Raw genomic sequence first — 20048 nt, 5'->3', positions numbered from 1 at the left:
GAAAAAAAAAGGTTACAGATCTCAGAACTGTCAGAATTTGATCAGCCTTTTCTAGTATGAAGTGGCAGCTGTTTGACTAAATAGCTATTGTGGAGTTTTTTTTACTGTGGTTGTTGTTACAGATTTCACCTCCAAGCTACTGAGGCATTTTTTTCCCCTCTGAGAAAACAAGTGAAAAAACTGAAGCTACTTAACAATTTTTTCATATATAACATTTATAGAATGGGAAAATGAGAGCTAATTTTGCAAATATATTTCACTGTCAGCTTTTCTTCTTCAAATTGTCTGCAGTTATGTCTTTATCTGCCAGTTTCATTGTACTGTAGCTGTAGTTTGTCACTTCTCTGGGGTGATGCCATCTTTGTTAGAAGCATTTACCCACTGGTAGCACAGCAGAACTCTTACAGTAAAACTTCTGCTTTGAACTGCTGTTTTCATTGACATGCACATAAACAGGCCTCTACTTGTCTGAAACTGTATTTCTTCAAAAAGGATCATGCTTTCATTTCATCGTAATAATCTCTGTAGTTTCCATTTATTTCAGTTTTATTCGGTGTGTTGTTGGAGAGCTCCTGACTGTTAAAGAAGAAACATAAAAATGTGTCCCTTTTTGACCTGCAGTGTTTCAAACCCAGTCATAATCACTTGAGAACTTAACGTGCTTGTTTTAATCTTTTGAAAGGCTCTGTTGGCAATGTATCACAATTTCAGAGATTCTCAGGCAGTTCAAAGAAGAGACTTTAAACCACATTGCCACAGTGTCACTTCTTGCTAGTAGTCCAGAATGCCATGGGGACACAGGTGAGTTTTATTCACCAAAAATGAGGGTGAACCACATCAGATTTGTCATTCCTGTGATGGAATTGGCAGCTGCTGACCTGTGCCTTTTGGTTTGGGAGATTGGTTTGTATGATGTAAGTTGGGAATGGTAACTTATAATTACCTAATTTCAATTTCCATGTGTTCCTTGAGGTTCCAGTTCAAACCCACCTCGTGGAGGGAGTATTGCTGAAGGCCTTGGTGGAAGGTGGTTGGACCTTCTCTAGCCAGACCTGGTAGATGTGTCAAACACATTCAGTTATTAACAGCTTGTTTTTCCAGCCTCTGTAACTTCCTGTGTTTGGAAGCATGGATTTCCTCTTAGTTGCCATTATGCATTACAGGCACTAATAAGCTTCTGAAATATTCCTCCTTTCTTTCAAATCAATCTGTATTTCTTAGGAAATGATGATGTGATCAGGGTTTGTGTGTTTCCTTTCTGTTCTTGTTTAACATACTGTTCCTCGGGAACTTATCCTCTCATTTAAAAGCTGAAATAAGCTATTACACAAATAGCAGGTGTGTGGATGTAGTGGTGAACTCCATTACCAGGAGAGTTGTCCATGTTTCCTGATCACTAATGAGCCCCAAAAAGTCAAAATACGAGTGTTTGAAGGCATCATTCCTATCATGGTTTTGTTAAGATGTGCTTGTATTAAAACCAGATTAAATGCCTTTACCTGGTATGAAATGTTAAAGGAAGAAGCAAACCTGCAGAACTGGGTTGCCACAACGTCTCCCTACATGTGTCTTCATCTATTCAGTAGTTAAAGAGAGCATTTGGAATTGCTAGTGAAGCTTTTACTCTTGTCTGGCTTTACTGGCTTTGCTACTGAGCACCTTGTGAGTTACCTGCTTCACTTGGCTGCAAACACATTTTTTTTTTCAGTGATCTAACCATGAGAAAAAATCAAAGGTGATCTCCAGTGACCACAGAGAAGCAAGATATGGAAAGGCATATGTCTGCATTTGTTGAATAAATACATCGAGGTGGGAGCTGCTCCTACAGCAGAAGTTTCCTGACCAACTCATAGCGATGCTTAATTAAAAGATTCCATAAAAAGATTGTTAGGCTTATAGGAACACCACACAGATCTTTCCAAGTAGACCTGTTTGTTGCTATGCTCAAAAAAAAAAAAAAAGAAAGGTGCTCAATGCAGTCAGCTTCTTAAATTTGAAATGTTTTCTTTGTTGTCCCCTTCTTTCTCAGTTTAATTTGGGAGTAGAATCAGAAAAGTAGCATTTTTCCTTATGATCTTGCAAGTACTGACAGATCATTAGTCTCAGGTGATTTGTGGGTGCCATTTGAGTGCCTCGTTCTAATGAGTTTGATGGTGTGGAGCTGCTCAAAAAGCAGCCCCTGGAGAATTGCCTGGGATCAGGGTATTTCCTTCAGCAGAGCTGTTAACAGGCCACTTTTTGGAGGTCCCAGGCATTTCACTTCCCTGGTTCAAGGACTTGAAGTGAACAATAGCAAAGAAAGATTTTCCCTCTAGTCTGAGCAGGTGCAGGATAACCAAATGGACTATTTGATGAATTGAAAGATTTTGGAGATGCCATATTGTTGCTCAGTGAGTGAAGCATTCCTCCCGCTGTTGCTGCTGGTTGTGTTTTACATTTAATAGCTGAAATGGAAAGAAGGAGCTGTTCTTACAGGAGTGGAGTGTGTCAGCTCTCAGTCCTTTTTTTCCACAGCTCTCGGTCCTTTTTTTCCATTTTGCAGAAGCCAAATATGAAGGACTTTGAAAAAGCACAAAATGCTGGGTCTGTAATGTGAGCTTAAGAAAGCACCTCAATCCTGAGCTGTAATTAGTGTTTTGTTTTCTGTGAACTTGCCCTTGGTTGCAAAAAGTAGATGTGTATTGTGCACTGAATTGTCTATTGTGTTCTACTGTCTGAAGTGCAGAAGCACCAATTTTTAAGGGAAAATGATGAAGTTGCCACTGTGGAGCCCAATGTGGTCCACACAGCCTGGCTGAAGAGGCCAGCTTTTGTATTCCAAGTATATCACTGGGGAACCCATGCATTTTAGCATTTATTTTAAATTTCTTTCCTTTTTTCCATTCTTTCTATGAGGGACATTTCTCTTCATCCTGTCAACTATATATCTGCTAGGGGACAACCATTAGAGACTTCCATGTGAGCAGAGAAAATTGGATTTCATTGTAAACTTCTGTTTTGTTAAAATTATTTTTCAGTGTAAGTCACTGCTACTATTGTTATCTTCCCTATTCTCACCTAGGAAACAGAAACAAACTAAATATACTTCCCTTTTTCATATAGGCCTTTTTTTCCCCTGTCTGAAATGAGTGAAAAATAATTTGGAAAGTGGTTGCCTGATGACTGAGGTTTTGTTCTCAGTTTTAAATGAAAAAAAAACCAAAAAAAACCAAACTCTGCCTGTAGAAACTGAAGTTTGGCAACACATTTGCTGAAATCAGTATCACAAGTGCAACAGCTTTGATAGAAAATTTCTGATTGCATCAGGTAGAGGTAAATAAAATATTTTGCCACCTTAGATGTTTAATACTATAGTTGCTAAAATTCCATAGTTTTTTAAAGTGCTCTTAATTTGTGGTACAATCATTTTGGTTTTACTCGTTTGAATTTATTTTGGTTTTTAAATTCAACCAGTGTTGAATCCAGCTGCATTCCCTAAGATTCTTTCACTAGAAACACATTCTGTTTTCCACCCATGGTTACCTTTCCAGTCATCCATAGTGAAGAATCTGTTGAAGTTGGATTTTGCAGATACTTTTCTGGTACCAATCTGAATCCAAGCAAGCTGAATGATGGTTGTATCTCATTTCTGTCTGGGGTGTGATTTATATTTTGTGCTGTTCTTCCTCATAATCCAATTGCTTTATTATAGTATTTGGGACTATGTCCTAAACTATTATATTCTTTTTCCCCCCCCATCTCTCTTTTTTCTTTCATGAACTCAGGAGGCATCACAGAAGGATCCAGCAGTGCAGTGTGTGTGTAAAGCTGCTAATAAAAAAATGAGACAGAATTATTAAAAGAAATAAAGGTCATCCAGGGTAAGAGTTCATAGAGTTTTCCAGCATTAGAGAACAAAGCCGTATTAATAAAAAGAGGCATTTAGAAGTTTTTGTGGTTACAGTGCCCCCTCTTTAGCTGGAGTTTACAGAATACTGATGCTCTCTGATAGCCTAAGCCCCAGAGCTGTGGATGTGTGAGTTTTGCCAACAGCATCAAACTGACACTGTTTTCTTAGGGGAACTAGGCCATTCCTGTCAAATTGGGTGGTTATGAAAACATGACACCAACCTCTTTGGTGCATGGGTTATTTTAATTTGGTTTGAATACTTTCCATGCTGATTTAACCTTTTTAAATCAAGTGTATTATTTTTCATCTTTGTGAATATAAGAGTTCTCTCTGTTGTGTGGGATCATGGACAGTGAGATCTCTTAGCTATAAAGCTCAAGAGTTGTATCTTTTAAAATATGAGGGTAACATTGTTCTGAGCTTTGAAATTCCTGGATATTCCTAAAAGTCTTGGTGGGTTTTTCTTTTTTTCTTTTTTTTTTTTTTTTTTTTTTTTTTTTTTTTTTTTTTTTAATTTAGCAAGAAAACATCTAAGGATCCTTAGAAACTTGTAAAGGAGTGAACAAAGTTCAGTTAAAATATATCTGCTATTCCTTGTGTGAAAACCAGCTTTTAATTTACAAAAATGATTTACAAAAATCAGCCCTGTAATTGGCAAGAAAATTGGTAAAGAAATAGGATTGTGGTTCTTCTTGTGGGAAATAAGGTAAAGGTTTTACTGGAACAATTGCTTGATACTGGAATTCTGGTGCTCTATTGATAAAGTGGATTAGGTGGTAAATAATATTGTAGTTTTGAAGTCTTGAGAAGTCAGAAGGGTTTTTTTGCTCTGTTGGCTTTGAAAATCAGGAGCAGCTGTCATGCTTATTACTAAACATATCATAAATGCAAAATACAGAAAACTGCTTTTGACAACGTAGTCCTCCCATCTTTTATAAATTTATGTGTGATAAGAGTCAGTTTTGTTATTATTTTGTTTTATCTTTAACCTTGAACTGTATTAAATAGTTGGACCTACTTCTGAAACTTTTTTTATCAGGCATTGTTTTGATAAAAATATAGTGGCACCTTTATAGCAAGGTCATTCAACTCTTCAAGCTGTAGATATTTAAGCACTAATATATTTTTGTTGCTTTGACTTGATGGAAAGTTTTAATGTGAAAGTGGTTGGAAATTCAATATTGAGGGTTTGTGCTTTAACAGGAATCTCAGAATTATTTCAGTGTGAGGAACTGTTAAAAGAGTGTGTGTACAACAGGAATTCAAGGCTCCTTTGAGTAATGTTTGCCTGATAAGTTTATTTGGAAATACTCTGAAAAGAAATAGGCTGTGTTAGCTTTAACCAGCACCTAAAAGACTGCTTCTTTAAAAGGGGGGAAATATGGCACCAACATGGAAAAGAATATAGGTAGAAGCCTCAAGGGCCTAAATTTAGTGAAGAAAAATTGTACTACAGTTTCTATAGACTATAAAATCGCTGTCTAGAAAGGATTTAATTTTGAACAGGAAATAATATAATTTTGAAAGGAATCTCTCTTAATAGTTGAAGGCAGGATAGCAAAGTTACTGACTTTTCACAAAACAACCTATTTTATTGTATGTAAATAAAACAGACCTTTATGCTACAAGTGGAAGAAGTATTAACATGCAATTTAAATCCAAGTGGTGTGTTTTAATGCCAGTGTCAATGCCAATGCATTTTATGAGTGTGGATACTTCCCTTTTCTCCTTAGAATTTTCTAATTTCACAAGTACTAGTTTTTGTGCCCATGAAATATGATATATTTTTAGATCTAGAGACCAAAGGCTTTTCATTTTCAGTGGAACAAGGTACAGCCAGATTACTGAGAACATTTCCTCATCTTGCTGTCTCAGATCTCATGGCTTTAACTGAGGGTAGTTCCTTGTCCTCACACTGCCAGTGCTGCTCTGGGAGTTGTGAAAGAGTTGGAGAATTTCTTGAGAAATAAATGTTACACGTGTGGGTGCCTGTGGATGTGTGCTGAGCTCACAGCACCGTTGTCACGTAGTAGTTTTGATCACTTCCAGCTCCAACAGCATCGAGTTTATTCCACAAAAAGTGTGAGGTCTCTTAATATCTGTTCCATTTGCATTTCTGACTGCAAGCCAGTAAAATGATGTTAATTTAGCAACATATTCTAATGTGTGTCAGTACTGTACTGTGACCCTTTTTATGTTCAGTAACAGTGTGCTATTTATTCCAGGATGATGTGATGATGCCACAGCGGGTTAGGCTGCAGCACCAAGTTGCCATTCAACACCCAAACAGTGTGAGTACTTTTTTCTTGTGTGTATTTCTGGGTTTTTCTTTGACAGAGTTCCGGATACATCTTTAAAAGGATATGAAAATTTCACAGTGGGGCTGGGGAAGGCAAAGCAATAACCAGTGTATTCTTTTCCTTTAGTTTTAATCCTTGCACTGAATGGGAGCTTTGATTGAACTTCTTTTCTTCCTTTTATTTTCTCTGTTCAGAAAACCAGATCTTATTACAACAGTGATACTCTTTTGCAAATAAGTATATAGGTTTGGCTAATGTCTGTAATCTAAAGGAGAATGCCTTTTTTATGTGGCCTTTCAAAGTCAAGTGAAAGGCTGCAAAGGATTGGCTACAGCTATGGTTTATCTGCTTTTGATAATTAAGAAACTGTAAACCATAGGGAATGTATGGGTTGTTACCAGTGATGAACTGGCCTACAGTTCAGCTGATGATTCTCTCTCTGTCTGCCTGTAAAATGAAACATTATTAGAATTTCATTCTTCTTTCCTGTGAAATAAATTGTCAGAAATATTCTGTGAGATAGTTTTTCTCTGATCTATATGATTTTGGTTTTATATGATTTTCTGTGATTTGGGTCAGTATTCTTTAGAAAGAGTTTGTGCATATGTTCTACTTATCCAGAGATTATATATATATATATAAATAACTTGTTATGGCAGTTAGTAAATTTATCAATACTTTTGACAAATATATTTCTTTATAAACTTGAAAACTGAGTTTGTATTCCTATCGGCAATATTCAGCAAAATCAGCCTTATTGTTTCTATGTCTCTGACATATTCTCTTGTGATACTTATTTCCTTGTGAAAGAGGTTTCTGGAAAGGAAAGGTCATTTGCCTTGGTCTGTCATGAAGGTGTTTCCTGCAGGTATCTGAACAAAACACAGTTTTAGGATTATTGCTCTCTGTCAACTAAACACCTTTTGAACTTTTTGAACTCCAAAACACACTTGCTTCAAAGCAGAGATCATTGCAGTCTTTTTAGCTGGGGAATGTCTGCCAAACAACCTGCTGCTTAGTGGTGGGGTGTGAACCTGCTCATCACACCACCTGTGTTAAGGCTCTTCTGACATCTGATAATCTTTACAATGGAATTTATTAAATTATAGCTTTAATGGTACCTGAGTAGCAGTTAACCTAACTCGCATTAGAAACACAATAAAAGGATAAATTGAAAGTTGTTTTGGTTCTGATATCAATCAGTTAATGTAATTCTGCAGTCAGATGCCAAAAAACCAGAAAGGCAAGTTGATCCAGTATGCTTGTTTTATGGAAATTAGTGCTAAGAACTATCATATTTCTTGCTTATATGGCTTCTAAAGATGTAAATTAAGACTTTTTAAATTAAGCTAAATTCACCTAAACAGTTTGTAGTCTTTTTAGAAAGCACTTCAACTGTTTTGTTTATATTCTGTTAGATTTTAGTGCCCAACAGCCCTCAGTATGGGCTATTATATGACAATCAAACAAATAATAAAGAAGACCTGAGTAGAGTGAACGATCTTTATGATTGGTTCTAAGCAAGACAAATCTGTTATGCCATGTTCTAAATTCATGTGGATTTCTGGTCCTGTTTCAGTCTGGTACTTGTGGTGGCCTGGCCTTGGCTGAGTTCTGTCACTCCTCAGGAGGATGGGGTGGGGGGAGAAAGAGGAGGTGGAAAAGATTAGTGAGCCAAGATCAAAGTAATTTATTAAAAGCAAAGGATCCTTTGGTCAGTTTGGATCAGCTGCCCTGGCTGCCACCCCCAGCCTGCTGGAGAGGGGGAATGTTGGAGGGACAGCCTTGGTGCTGTGGGAGCAGGGCCCACAGCACTGGGAGGGCTGGCATGGGCAGAATTCATTTTATTTCCACCAGACCCAGCACATTTTCCATATTACAGGTATAGAAAATGTGCCTGTGTGAGGTGTAACCTTCTGGGTTAATGTTGGATCTTACAGAATTCCAATTCAAAGGCCTGAAGGAGAAAGGGGAACATGTCCAGCTGTTTCTGGTGAGCAAATGGATCCGTTTGGTCCAGAGCCCCTCAATAGTTCTGACATGACTTTGAGAAAAGCTGACCTGGTCACCAGTGTCAGGATGGGCTTCTGTTCTTAAAAGAACATCTCTCTGCTGTCCTCAGAATAATCACGCCATTCAATTTTCTGGACTTGGAAAATGTTTGAGGATGTTTGAATGAAGTTTTGTTCTACATAAGTCCTGGCCTGACTTCAATTAGTCTGATTAACCAGAGTAGGTGGAGGGGAAAAAAAAAAAATTAAAAAAAAAAAAAGAAGAAAAAGAAAAAAGCAGAAGGTTGAGAAATGCCTGTGAAGCAGTGAGCTTTTTTGGTTTGTTCCTGGAATTCTAATTTGCAGGCTTGCACTTTCCACTGTTTTGCAACTTCTTCTGACTTGGATTTTTGACTTTATGCAGTCTCAATATACTTCCAGAAATTTAATTGCTAATCCTAGTCCTGCTGATTGTTACTGGGAGTCAGATTTGAAGACCAGTGTTCCCAGTGGGCCCTGATATTTTAGGCTTCAGTCTGCTGTTGTTGTTACTACAGATCTACAGGTAGGAAAAATCTCCAACTTTCCCCCACCAAGAAAAATCTCCCAGGTCCTAATTAATCCCTGAGGTTCTTCTTATTTTGTATTACTCTTAAATGCAAATTTCATTACTCTGACTTGAAGCCTGGTTACTAAACAGCAGAACCACAGATGTCAGATGCCTCTGGGATCCTCCCAACAAGTTCTTCTTTAAAGGAACCCATGTCTCCATCCCTGAAAAAGTGAGTAGCTTGCCCCAGGTTCAGGCACTGGAACGGGGCTGAGGTAACAGCAGCAGCCTTTGTGTCTCATTTCCTGGGTCATAGATTCCTTAATTGTGCTTTGAAGAGCAAGTTAATTTCTATTCTCTTAAGCTGCTCTTATCTGGAACTCTTTTTAAAAATAAGGCTTGTAGGGAGGAACTGTTCTGTCCGTGTTCAGGGTGGAGGATTTTGGATCTCAAAATACAACATTAATACATTGTGCTTTTTGTTAAAGCACGACTGCTGTCACCTCTGGTGACTATTTTACCTCATCTCCAAATTCCCCTGACACAAAATCTGTAAATAGACACTCTCAGAAGACACAAGTTTTTGAGACTCTGTGCATTTATACTACAAATTCTTAAGTTCTGCTTAAGAACTCGGTGCAAATCCCTACTTTCAGCAGTTGAGAAGCTCAGAGACATGATAGAGTTTTTGTTTGTCCCTAGAAACTGCATCTATCCCATTTATCCAAGAGAAGCCAGGTGTTGCTTTTTTTACCAACCACAAGACGTGTGTGCTTTGTTGGCGGCTAAATAGAAAGATTCAAGATTCTATTTCCCTTCATTCTGAAGAAATCATCCCTTCATCTCTTATTTTGTATTTTTCTGGAGGAGCTCAAGCCTGGTGTTCTATGGAACAACTTTCTAAGTTTAGAGAAGCCCAGGAAGTGATTTCCCAAACCACACAAACTGTGCAGTCTTTCACTCTGCCTCATGTTTATTCTGTTATTTAATTTCAACAGAGTGTTAGCCTCTGAGAACTCCCCAAGGTTTTTTGTTTCAAGGAAAGAGGGGGATGTCAGTTGTATCTGCTCCCTGGTTGTCTTGGTGGATGCTTCCAGCAGACCCTTCTCTGGGCTGAAGGAAAATCACTGGATCTGGGAACGATCTTGGAGACACTGAGTAACATTAAAGAGCTTATAAAATGGTTAAACTTTTCCTCACTGTCTCCTACCTTAGTGAGAAAACAACAGCTGGAGTGAGAATGTGGGCAATAGAAATATCATTAATTCCTTTTGTTTTCTCTGGCTCAAAAGGAGGTGAATCAGTAGCAGTGTCACAATGAACACCTTTCTATTTGTTGTGAAATTACAGTCCTCTGTCTCAAACAGGTTGGATACCTGGGCATGTGAGAGAACATGAATATCCATTTGCATTTCTTCAATGAGCAATTCTCACTGTTTTGCATCTCCAAAGCAGATTTTTGGCATATTCTGTAGCTTGGCTTTAGATCTAGAGCAGCAGAGCTTAAAGGCATTTTTATCTGTTGCGTTATCTGCCTGTGTTAACCAACTGCCTGAATTCTGCATATCTCTGATGGTTAATGTGACTCTCAGGTAGTTGATGGGATTGAATGAACTTGAACAATTCCTGGCGCTGGTGGCTCACAGACGTGTTCACCTGCCCTGGGAGAGCTGAAACAAATATTGCACAATCGGCCAAGGAATCGGAGAAATCAGCAGATGAATAAGAGCTGAGCTGCTCCTTTCTTTAAAGCACAGCTCTAGGCCAAAGGCATTGTTTCCTTCCCACCCCTACTGAACTTCACAAATTAACTACATTTAGAAGTTAAGAGGATTTTTTTTCTTTTGGTCTGGAAACATACATTTTTTTAAATTCTGAAAGTTACAATTTAATTTTTTTTTTTTTTGCCTTGTCACTGTGCTGTTTTGCTTGTTAGGACCTGTCCCACCATTCTGCCACGTGTTAGAAAGTAGCAAAATCGTTTTTTCATCCCTCTCTTAGAGAGTGCTCTGCTTACAGAGAGCCCTAGTTTGAGTCATATCATTCTTTTCTTGTGGCTAAAATGATCAGATCCATTGATTCTGTTACTTTGCGGTGTGAAAAGACTAATGAGTGGATATGAGGTTTTGTTAAACTGCCATAGAGCATAACTACATAATGCTGAATGTTACCTCTCTGTCCTCCATGTCAATTCAATTTAATTTTCATCCTTCCTGTGTTCAGCGAGGTTGTTGGTGATCTTCCCTCATTCTGTACCTGACATTCTGAGGTCCAGGTTTCACCATCTCCCCTTAAATGCTTTGTCCTCCAGCTGTGACATATAACTTAGCAGATTTTCCTTTGATAAATGCTTTTATTATGGACATGAAGTCGATTAAGATCTTCTTTGTGTAGAACTTAAATAATCTCTTTTTCTCCATAGTTAATTTGCAGAGCTCTCCTTGTGCCTCCCTTACTCAGCATGTTTCAGACAGATCAGTGTGTGCTGCCCGGGCCTGTCCCAGCCAGCACTGCCTGTGGAGGTTCATTTTAATAGAAGAATTAATTCATACAACAGCTATTGAAGAGACATTAATTGAGTGCTGTCATGTCTTCAATGACAAATCAAATTTGTTTGCATAAACCTCTTAGCAGGAATTTGTTCCACTCAAGGGGCTGAGTAGATCTGAAGAGGCTCTAGTGTATCTTTGGTATAGACAGAAGGGAAAAAATGAGATTATATTCCTGAGGTGGTTACATGCAGTTGTTGATTGTCCAACATCAGTTGATTTTTTATGTGGGAGTAAAACATGTCCAAAGGAATATTTTCATGAACTAGTCTTAATTATTCTGGTCAGCAGAATTTTTTTAAATATTCAGTTCCCTTTTACTGCACCTTATTATCAAACTACCAAGTCTTTTACATTCTCCTCCAGCATGTGGAAAATGTGACTCTGATTAAGGCTATCCAATATAGATACTTATAAAAGCATTTATAGATTTCCCTTCAGGAAGTTGCCATTAGAGGCTTTTAAAAGTAATTTATAATATTTCTATAATCTTCTCTTGGTATGGAGGGTAGAAACTAAAGCAGCAGTTGTGTGAAGGTTTTGTTTGGAAGTGATGACATTGGAGTATGTTTAGAGGAAAAATATGATTCCTTTTCTTTCTTTGTACTGAAGAATATGAAAAATCTTTCTTTGACAATGTGGGAGTATTATTCTTAGATTTTTGGTAACTGGGCCTTTCCATGTGTATCATCCAGGTCTGCTGGAATTCAGCTGTGTCTTTGCTTTTTATTAGGCAGCTTCCTTAAAGATTTTTTCTAATTTGGTATTTCAAAGTCACAATGTCAGTCTAGGTCTGTTCTACATTTAATCAAATAGCCCAAATGGAAACCAGCCCAACTGACACGACTTTGTAATTAAATTTGTGTTTAAAATGGCTTCCTCATGCCAATAACCCCATCAAATGATTGTGATTACTGGAGTTTGATAGTCATGAAAGTGTGGCTGTAATGTATTTCATTCATGTAAATTTCATTTCATATTTAATTTTTAAGACTATGTCTGAAGCATAAAATGTTTGAAAATAAAGATTCCCTCCTCCTGGTGTTCAGGCATTTTGCTGAGGTGATAACTATTGCAATCCAGTCAGACTACAGACAAAAGAAATTGTTATCTCTTCAATGATATTTACTTAAAGTTTCCCCCAAAATGTCATGTTCAAACTTCATGAATTGACGTGTGACAACATCTATTTAAATCTTCCTGTGTTGTGATGCTCAGCTGGGCTCATTCTGATTACACAGCCTTGACTTCTTGTTTTTCATAGAAATTCACTAAAGAAAATTCAGACTTCCTTGGTTTTTGGTTCCTCTCTTTTTCTGTGATGAAAATAAACATGTAACATCCTTTTGTGGACTTTGGACTTGAACTAGTGTCAAGTAGAATGTTTAACAGGTGTTCTTAAATATGGATTGCTCCAAGATAGAAGCATCTGTGGAAATGGATATTCATCTGACCTAAAGGCTTCTCTGGGGAGTCAACACTATCAACATATTTTATAATTTTTAAAACATGCTTTAAATACACCAGGGTGTGTTTTGTATATTTACACCTAATGCTAATATACTTCACAGGTGTCATGTTTTGAAGAACAGTTTCCTCCCTTGGAAATGATCAGGAGAGGAAACACATTTTACTACATTCTTCCTGCAGTATATAATTTTGGAAAGATTTTAACCACATAAAAATATTTTTTTTAGTTTATTTCTCCTTAGTTTATTTCTCCTTTTTAATTGCATTAAATGGTGATCGCAAAATCTTTCTTAAAGGAAATTACTGCATAAAATTACTACAGTAAAAATAATTGAAGTATGGTTTGGAGACAGCAGAGGTGACTTCCTAACTTTCCTTAACACAAAAGATGTGGGCTTGATTAACTAAAGCTGCTCTTAAACATTCAGGATAAGGTAAATAACTCTTATTAGCTTTTTATTTCAGGATTTTTCCTGTTAGCTTTTTATTTCAGGATTTTTCCATCTGTAGGCCTTCATAAAGAGGCATACTGGGGAAAAAGGTGTTGTACCCTAGAGATAATTCTCCCTATTTTACTTGTTATTTGGATAATCTTTCTTTTCACAGAACATTATCTAGGATCAGATGTTATGATTTTTCTAATTAAAATATCACTAAGTACTTAATTGCATTCTCTTCAAGGGGGTTTTTACATCATTTTGTCATATTTCTAAAATGAAACACAACACTGCACATTCTTCCTTAGAGTTCAGAATGAAGTTTTGTACTTTGCATAACCTTTGAAAGTTGCATTTATTTTGTACAGAAAAGCCGTGGATTTTTTCATGCTAAAATGCAATACTTGTTTCAATAATGAAGTTCCTTAAGAGAAGATACATTCTATGAAGAACTCCTTTGTGTATTTGTACATCCAGTGCCTACTGCCTTGTGGAGAGTTTATGCTTTTGCCTGTCTTTGTTCATTTCCTCTTTTTTTTAAAACAAGGGTGGAAAATATGTGGATAAAATTGAAGACCAATTATTTTTTCATCCTCATTTCCTCTTTAGTACAACAGGGGTGGGTTCTGACCCATAGGCTGCCTCCTGAATAAGGAGGATTGATTGTGGTAAAGGAAGCTGTAGTGATTAAAAAACTCAAAAACACCACATCTGCAGAAAATGCATTGGTTTTAATTATTGCCGACTCATTTAAACTTTGTTTCCTCTCACCCACTTCCTTTTCCAATTAAATGAGCAAGGGAAAACATAAAACTCTAAAATGACGAAGATAAGAAATGTCTCTACCTGAATATTGCATTTCAAAACCATTGGTGAAAGTTGGACCAAGTTCTGACATATCAGTGACTGGGTATGGAGTGCTGGGCTTTGCACATGGCAGACACAGGAGTGAAATATTCTTTTTTTTCAGTGGAGCACTTTTGTACCTCTCAGGACAGTGACTATTGGTGACTCTAAGCAGGATTTGGTAATGTGTGTAGTAATCCTGCCCAGGTCCTCTGAATGTGAGCACAACTCTGAATTTACTGATTGTGCTTATTGGATTTTGATTTCCAGGGTTACTGTGACCTGGAGAACCTCACTGTTTTAGTTGTATCATGATCCCGTTGTAGTGGCTTTAAAGCTCTCTAAATCCTGAAGATGTTTTCAATTGCAGTGGCACAAAGAACGTGTCTGTGACATTCATTCTGATAATGTTATTTAGATACAATTCATTAACTCCACTCCTAATCGTGTGAAGTGTTAGATTTATTAGAGAAGATTCAGGTGCCTAAATACAGACCTGTAATGCTATTTTGACTCCTGTCTAAGACCATTTGGACAGGACTGGCAGATACTGGAGGCTTTTGGTGAAGCAGTAGATGAAGCAAAGCAGGTCTGTAGGGTCATAAAATGATCCTATATTTGGCCACATCTTCCCACAGAGCTCATTCTAAGCCATTTTTATTTTTAAAATTTACTTGTGTTGCCTTTCAGTGTAGGTATTTGTTGTTCCCCTATTTTATGCTCTTACTGTTCTTCCTGTTACTATTTCTTGCTGCCATAAAGGATCAATTCTTTTGTATTTTTCCAGAGACACCAATACTGATTGCAATTAAATAAAAAGCTAAATGAGCTCTGAGTTACCTTTAATACATTAAAAAAGTAATTGTCTAGAAAGCAAGTTATCACATTGCTGTAGTGACAGATAAGGATTGTCACAATTTCCTCTCCTGATGAGAGTTTTACTTTTTCCTGAACTGCCATAGTCCTTTGCTATGAGCCAGAAATTTCTTTTATTCATTGTTTATGTTACTGCTTCCTATACAAATAATATTAATATTGTATTTCAGCAAGTTTCCATTTGGAATAAGAAGCCCATTGCATTTGTTTTTTATATTGCATGGTTTAATCTAGGTACAGGTATATGCCACTCTACAGCATTTGTAATAATAAAAATAAACTTGTCTAAATTAGATCAAAAAGTTGAAACTTGGATGAACTCTATTTTTGCATACTCAAAATACTGAAAAGAATATGTCTAATGCAGAGTTTCTTGTACTTTCTGGAAGGTCTGAATGAGCCAGACCAGAAAGATTTTTATCAAAGTATTTTAAATGTTATGAGAGAAGCAACAGTGAAAAACTTTTCACTTCAGTTTGAAAGCTCTAAGGAAATATTCAGTGACGTGAATATAAAACCTCTCTGAGACACGGAGGAAATGGAACCAGTGTGTAGTTGCTTTTGCTGCCACACCTTCCACAGGGGAGCTGGAGGAAGCTGTTTGTACTCGAAATAATCTGATTTTCATTGTGTGAAAGAAGCTGGTTACATGAGCTGGGCTTTACAGATGCTGAATCAAAGGCTCAGCCTGGTGGTGTTTATCTTGGAACCACAAGTCAAAAATCCCAGTCACGCGTCAGAGTCCCACTGGGAGGGGAATGGTACAGCTCAAGTGCACAAAGGTGTGCGATTTGTATGGCTGAGGATCTAGAAATAAACTTGATTGCATCGTGGCAGTTTTCACATTTGTCTGTAAAACAAACTTTTTAAATGATGATAAAAGTGGCCTTGAGTGGTACTGGTTCTGAAAATGAAAAGAAACAGGTCCGAGGGCAGAAGGGAGAGCAAACACTGCACTTCTTGCAGCATGTTAACTTTGTTAATGAGTTTGCAGCTATTTTCCTGTTGTATTGCAAAGTTACATTTCCAAAAATTGTGATCCAAATTATGGCTAAATTCAATGTAACCCATTGATTTTTCTCACCGCAATACCAGTAATTCCTAAAAGATGATTTTGTTTAATGAGGACTTTTTTCTAATTTTTTTTCAATTCCAAAAGGCTCAAAGCCTTTTAAGACCTATAATGCAGTAAGGACAGAACCAGTGTTGTGAGCCAAAATTCAGAGAAGTAAATTGGAGCATGCAATGGAATGGCTAGATGGAAGGAGGGAATTTTGGCTTAGACTTGAAGTCAAACTCTAGGAATTACAAACAGTGATGTATAATCCAGAAAAGAACAGTCAGGATCCAATTTAATAACACTTCTGTCTGCCTTCACCTCTGCTTGCGTGTGTGTGGATAATTGATCAAACCTGTGCAGTTTTCTCTTCAATTTTTAGGAGTTGGGATTTGAACCAGTTGTTCTTTGGACTTAGGGGAATTACAGTCCTTTAGCTGAGCACCTGGATTCAACATTTACTTTAGTTTGCTTAAATTAGCAACAGCATTTATGAAATTATCAATCTGCTCAAAAAGTAATATAAAAATGTGAAACTCTGTCCTCTGCTTCTAATTTAAATTTCAAGCTGTCAGGAAAGAGATGACTGCACTTCCTATTTGGCTGTAATTGAAAACCACTTTTTCAGAAAAACAAATTTGAAATTCTCCTTTTTAATCTCTCACCTTTTGAAAGCTCTTTGTACTTTGTATCTGTTCAGCTTCACTGTGACTCTTTAAATAAGGAAGCTGAGTTTCCATCTTGTGCTGTTAGAGAATAGCTTGAGATATAAAATAAAGGTAATTTTTCCCTCTTACCTTTTATGCAGAGACTTGTAAAGTGTCTTTGTAAGTTAAAAAAACTTAGGATATGCAAGAGAAGGCTAATGAGGACTTGATTAATGAATACTAGAAAGAGTTCTGTTTTTAAATAAAAATCATCCTTGCAGCACAGGATGAACAGACATCAGACATGACTTTTGCAGGTTTTTATCTTCATGGTGTGCTGTAAAAACATCTCTATGAACTCTTCTGATTGATGTTCAGTTTAAAAGAATTTTAGATTAATCTTCTGAAAATATCTTAGTATTACTTAGTTGTGGTATGAGGGTTAAGTTAGGATGAGGGTTGAAGTTTTCCACAGTAATTTGCTGTTGTCATTGAGGAAGCATTTCCTAGTTCAGAGACATTCTGGTTTATTCTTGTGGGCTAAGCAAATAACATTTTCTTTTTCTCCATGCTTGTTATTTTGATTGTATTTAATCATACTCTAAATTGTGATGTTTCATTGCCAGCAGTCCCCCTTCTCATGGTGTTTTTGTTCCCACATCAAAAGTATTCACAACTGCACATGCAGAGCTGTGGTCTGGCTGCTCACATCTCTCTGCAGTTTAAAGCTCTGCAAACAGAGATACCTGGAAGATTTATGAATGCTTAAAGTGGAAAATAAACCAAGGAATTTTTCCACCTGTTCTTGAACAGAACTTGATTATCAGAAATTAGTGTTCAGAAACACTAAGAGCCTGTGGTGTTAGTTCTCAGTGGACAAACACATCCTCAAACACATCCTGATCAAAATCAGGAAGAGAAGTGGAGAGTTTCAGTATGATGGGAGTGCAGTAGTTGGTATTAAACAGTATCAGCTTACTTTGCATAAATAATTAAGTCCTGTGGTACCCTGAAGGTTTTGTGAGACTGCAGACTTCGAGAGGAGCAAGCAGCAGAGTTCTGTCCAGTCACACTCCTGGGGTTCTCCTCAGCTTTTTCCTTTTGTAAACAGTTTAGTGTTTCTGTGAAATTGCATTAGTATGTGTCTGTGCAGATACATGTAATATGTAATCCTGCTGATGTTCTCTGATGCATATTGGTAGCTATTTCTGAACACCTACAGGCATAGTAATATTAAAATTCATATTTAATCTATACAGCTATAGAACAGTATTAGAAAAGGAGATATTGATCAAATGGATGTACAGTGCTTCAGTGACCAAATCAAAATGAAGTGTTTACACCATTCTGCTATAAACAAAACAAGTCAGAATATGTGGGGGATTTTGCTTATTTTATATTAATTAAAATTAATGGGGGGCATTATAGGTTATGGGACTGTTGGCAGGATTGTCTGGTGTTACTCAAGTTCCGATTTTCATTTGCTGGAGTAACTTTTGGTTGAAATTTTGCATTCTAGATGTCTGCCTATGAGAAATTTCCTTTGAAAATTTCAACTAAAATGGTTCAAATATTTCCAAGAATGAGGTTATTGGAAAGATACTCCTCAGTGTTTTCTAGAGATCTTTAGAGTCTGTAACTATTTAACATTTGAACAGAGCAACTGTACCGTATTATCTTATGAACAGAGAAGGGGGCTAGTAAGGACTGTACAGATAATCTTAATTCGTGGAGTTGGCATGTTTTGAATGTTTGTTTTGTGATCCTGTTTTGTTGCCATGTGGGTGTACAGCAGTTTAACCTAGGGGATTTATCTCATTTTGCTTTAGATTATTGGTTGCCAAGTCAGAAGAGAGCCAGTGGACTCTACTGAGCGATACACTCGCTGGATCAATAACCTCACCCAGGAACAACTTCTAACACAGGTATCTTTGTTTCAGCTGTGCCTGAAATTACTGCAGGAAAATAGAGTAAGAGGCTTATTTGGATGGGTTTTTTTCCATCATAAGCAATACTTAAGAGTTTATTAACGTTATCAGATTCTCATGTTTAAACACAGTTTTTTCAAGAGAAGCCAAGGTTATGGTGCACGTGGTCATTAGAAGAGCAATAACCTCAAACTGAGTGAAAATGAAGCTTTCGGGTTTGGAGTGAACTGTACATGTCTCACTGCTGCCTGTGTTAACTACGTATGCTTTCATGTTCTAAAATTGTGGTTTTCTTGTCAAAAAGTGAATTTGAATACAAAAGGAGGGGGGGGAAATCAACCTTGAGAATGAATCTTCTCCCACCCAGGGTACTGACCACTCCTGTATCTGTTTGAGTTTTGCTTAAGATCATTTTAAACTACCAGTTCTTCAGGCATTAGACATCAGGCTCATTATACATTGTTTGTAAGTGAGATGCATCTTGTGCAACTGAAGATGACAGTTTTGGCACAAGGAACGGTTGTTTCATTAGGCAGGAGGCCAATGCTGAACTAAAATAGAGACTAAAAGAGACTTTGGCAAAAACAAGTTAAGCTGTGGAAGAAATCAGTCCAGCTTGTGGAGGAATGTTGTCCAGAATATAAGAAATCTAATGGATGGTTTGCAGAAAACATCCCAGCAGGCTTTAAGATCCAAGTATTTGGGCTTGGGTTTTGGGATGCTGTGTTAGAAAGACATTTGGTTTTAATTTCCCTGGATTTAAGTGGTTGAAAAGATTACCATATCCTTATTTGTTAGGCTTCATTAGAAACTGTGTTGTGTTCCTCTAACTCCAAAAAAACACTAACAGGCCCTGCTATGGTCATTGTAACACAAGGAGTAATCTACAGACCTTGTTTTAAAATCACCAGTGGTATTACAGCTCCCTGTAATTCACCAAGGGAGAGAATTACAGAAAAAGTTACCCAAGGAATATTTGGATTTGCCAGTGAGTGTGGCATTAGAAAAAATACAAATTTAAACCAGTGCATTTATCTCATGACAGCATCTGAATCACTATGCTGGTGAAGAGAAAGGAAAGCTTGAGGATGTAAAAGCTTGTCCTACACAATCTGAAGCGTTTCATCTAAATGGCCACTGGATCTTTGATGAATTAAGTGGAAAATTAAAACAAATATTGTGATTTTGAGATTATGCAAAAAAACTCGTGCCTTATTTTAAATAAGATGGGAATCAATGTATTCTGGAAGAGATTATTTAATATTGTGTTTCCAACAGGAGGATGCAAACATGATGACTTGGGAAGTCTCTTGCAATCTTACATACTACAAAAGCCTCTTAAAGCCTTAATAAATGCATTGTATTTATATATAATTTAGAGTCACACAATTTACAGGTAGATTAGCAATTTTGGATCATACATTAGGTTTGGAACTAGCAGAACTTGTGGTACTTACCCATGAGTTTAACAGGATGAGCTTTATAGAGTCCCACTATTTCTGTGTTCC

General features: G+C 37.1%; 1 protein-coding gene across 2 annotated transcripts in view; it reads left to right on the top strand.

Moving 5' to 3' along the window:
* B3GNTL1 (UDP-GlcNAc:betaGal beta-1,3-N-acetylglucosaminyltransferase like 1) overlaps positions 1-20048 on the top strand; it is a 104063-nt gene that overhangs the window by 11377 nt on the left and 72638 nt on the right. For both annotated transcript variants that reach the window (XM_083874337.1, XM_083874336.1), the window contains exons 5-6: positions 6115-6180; positions 18442-18537. In XM_083874337.1, coding sequence (XP_083730463.1) covers positions 6115-6180; positions 18442-18537 — 162 coding nt within the window. The remainder of the gene's footprint in view (positions 1-6114; positions 6181-18441; positions 18538-20048) is intronic.

Source organism: Zosterops lateralis, assembly GCF_965231275.1.
Source record: "Zosterops lateralis genome assembly, chromosome: 18".
Classification (NCBI taxonomy): Eukaryota; Metazoa; Chordata; class Aves; order Passeriformes; family Zosteropidae; genus Zosterops; species Zosterops lateralis.
Note: the sequence above shows the minus strand (reverse complement) of the source record. Positions and strands in the feature narration are given on the sequence as shown.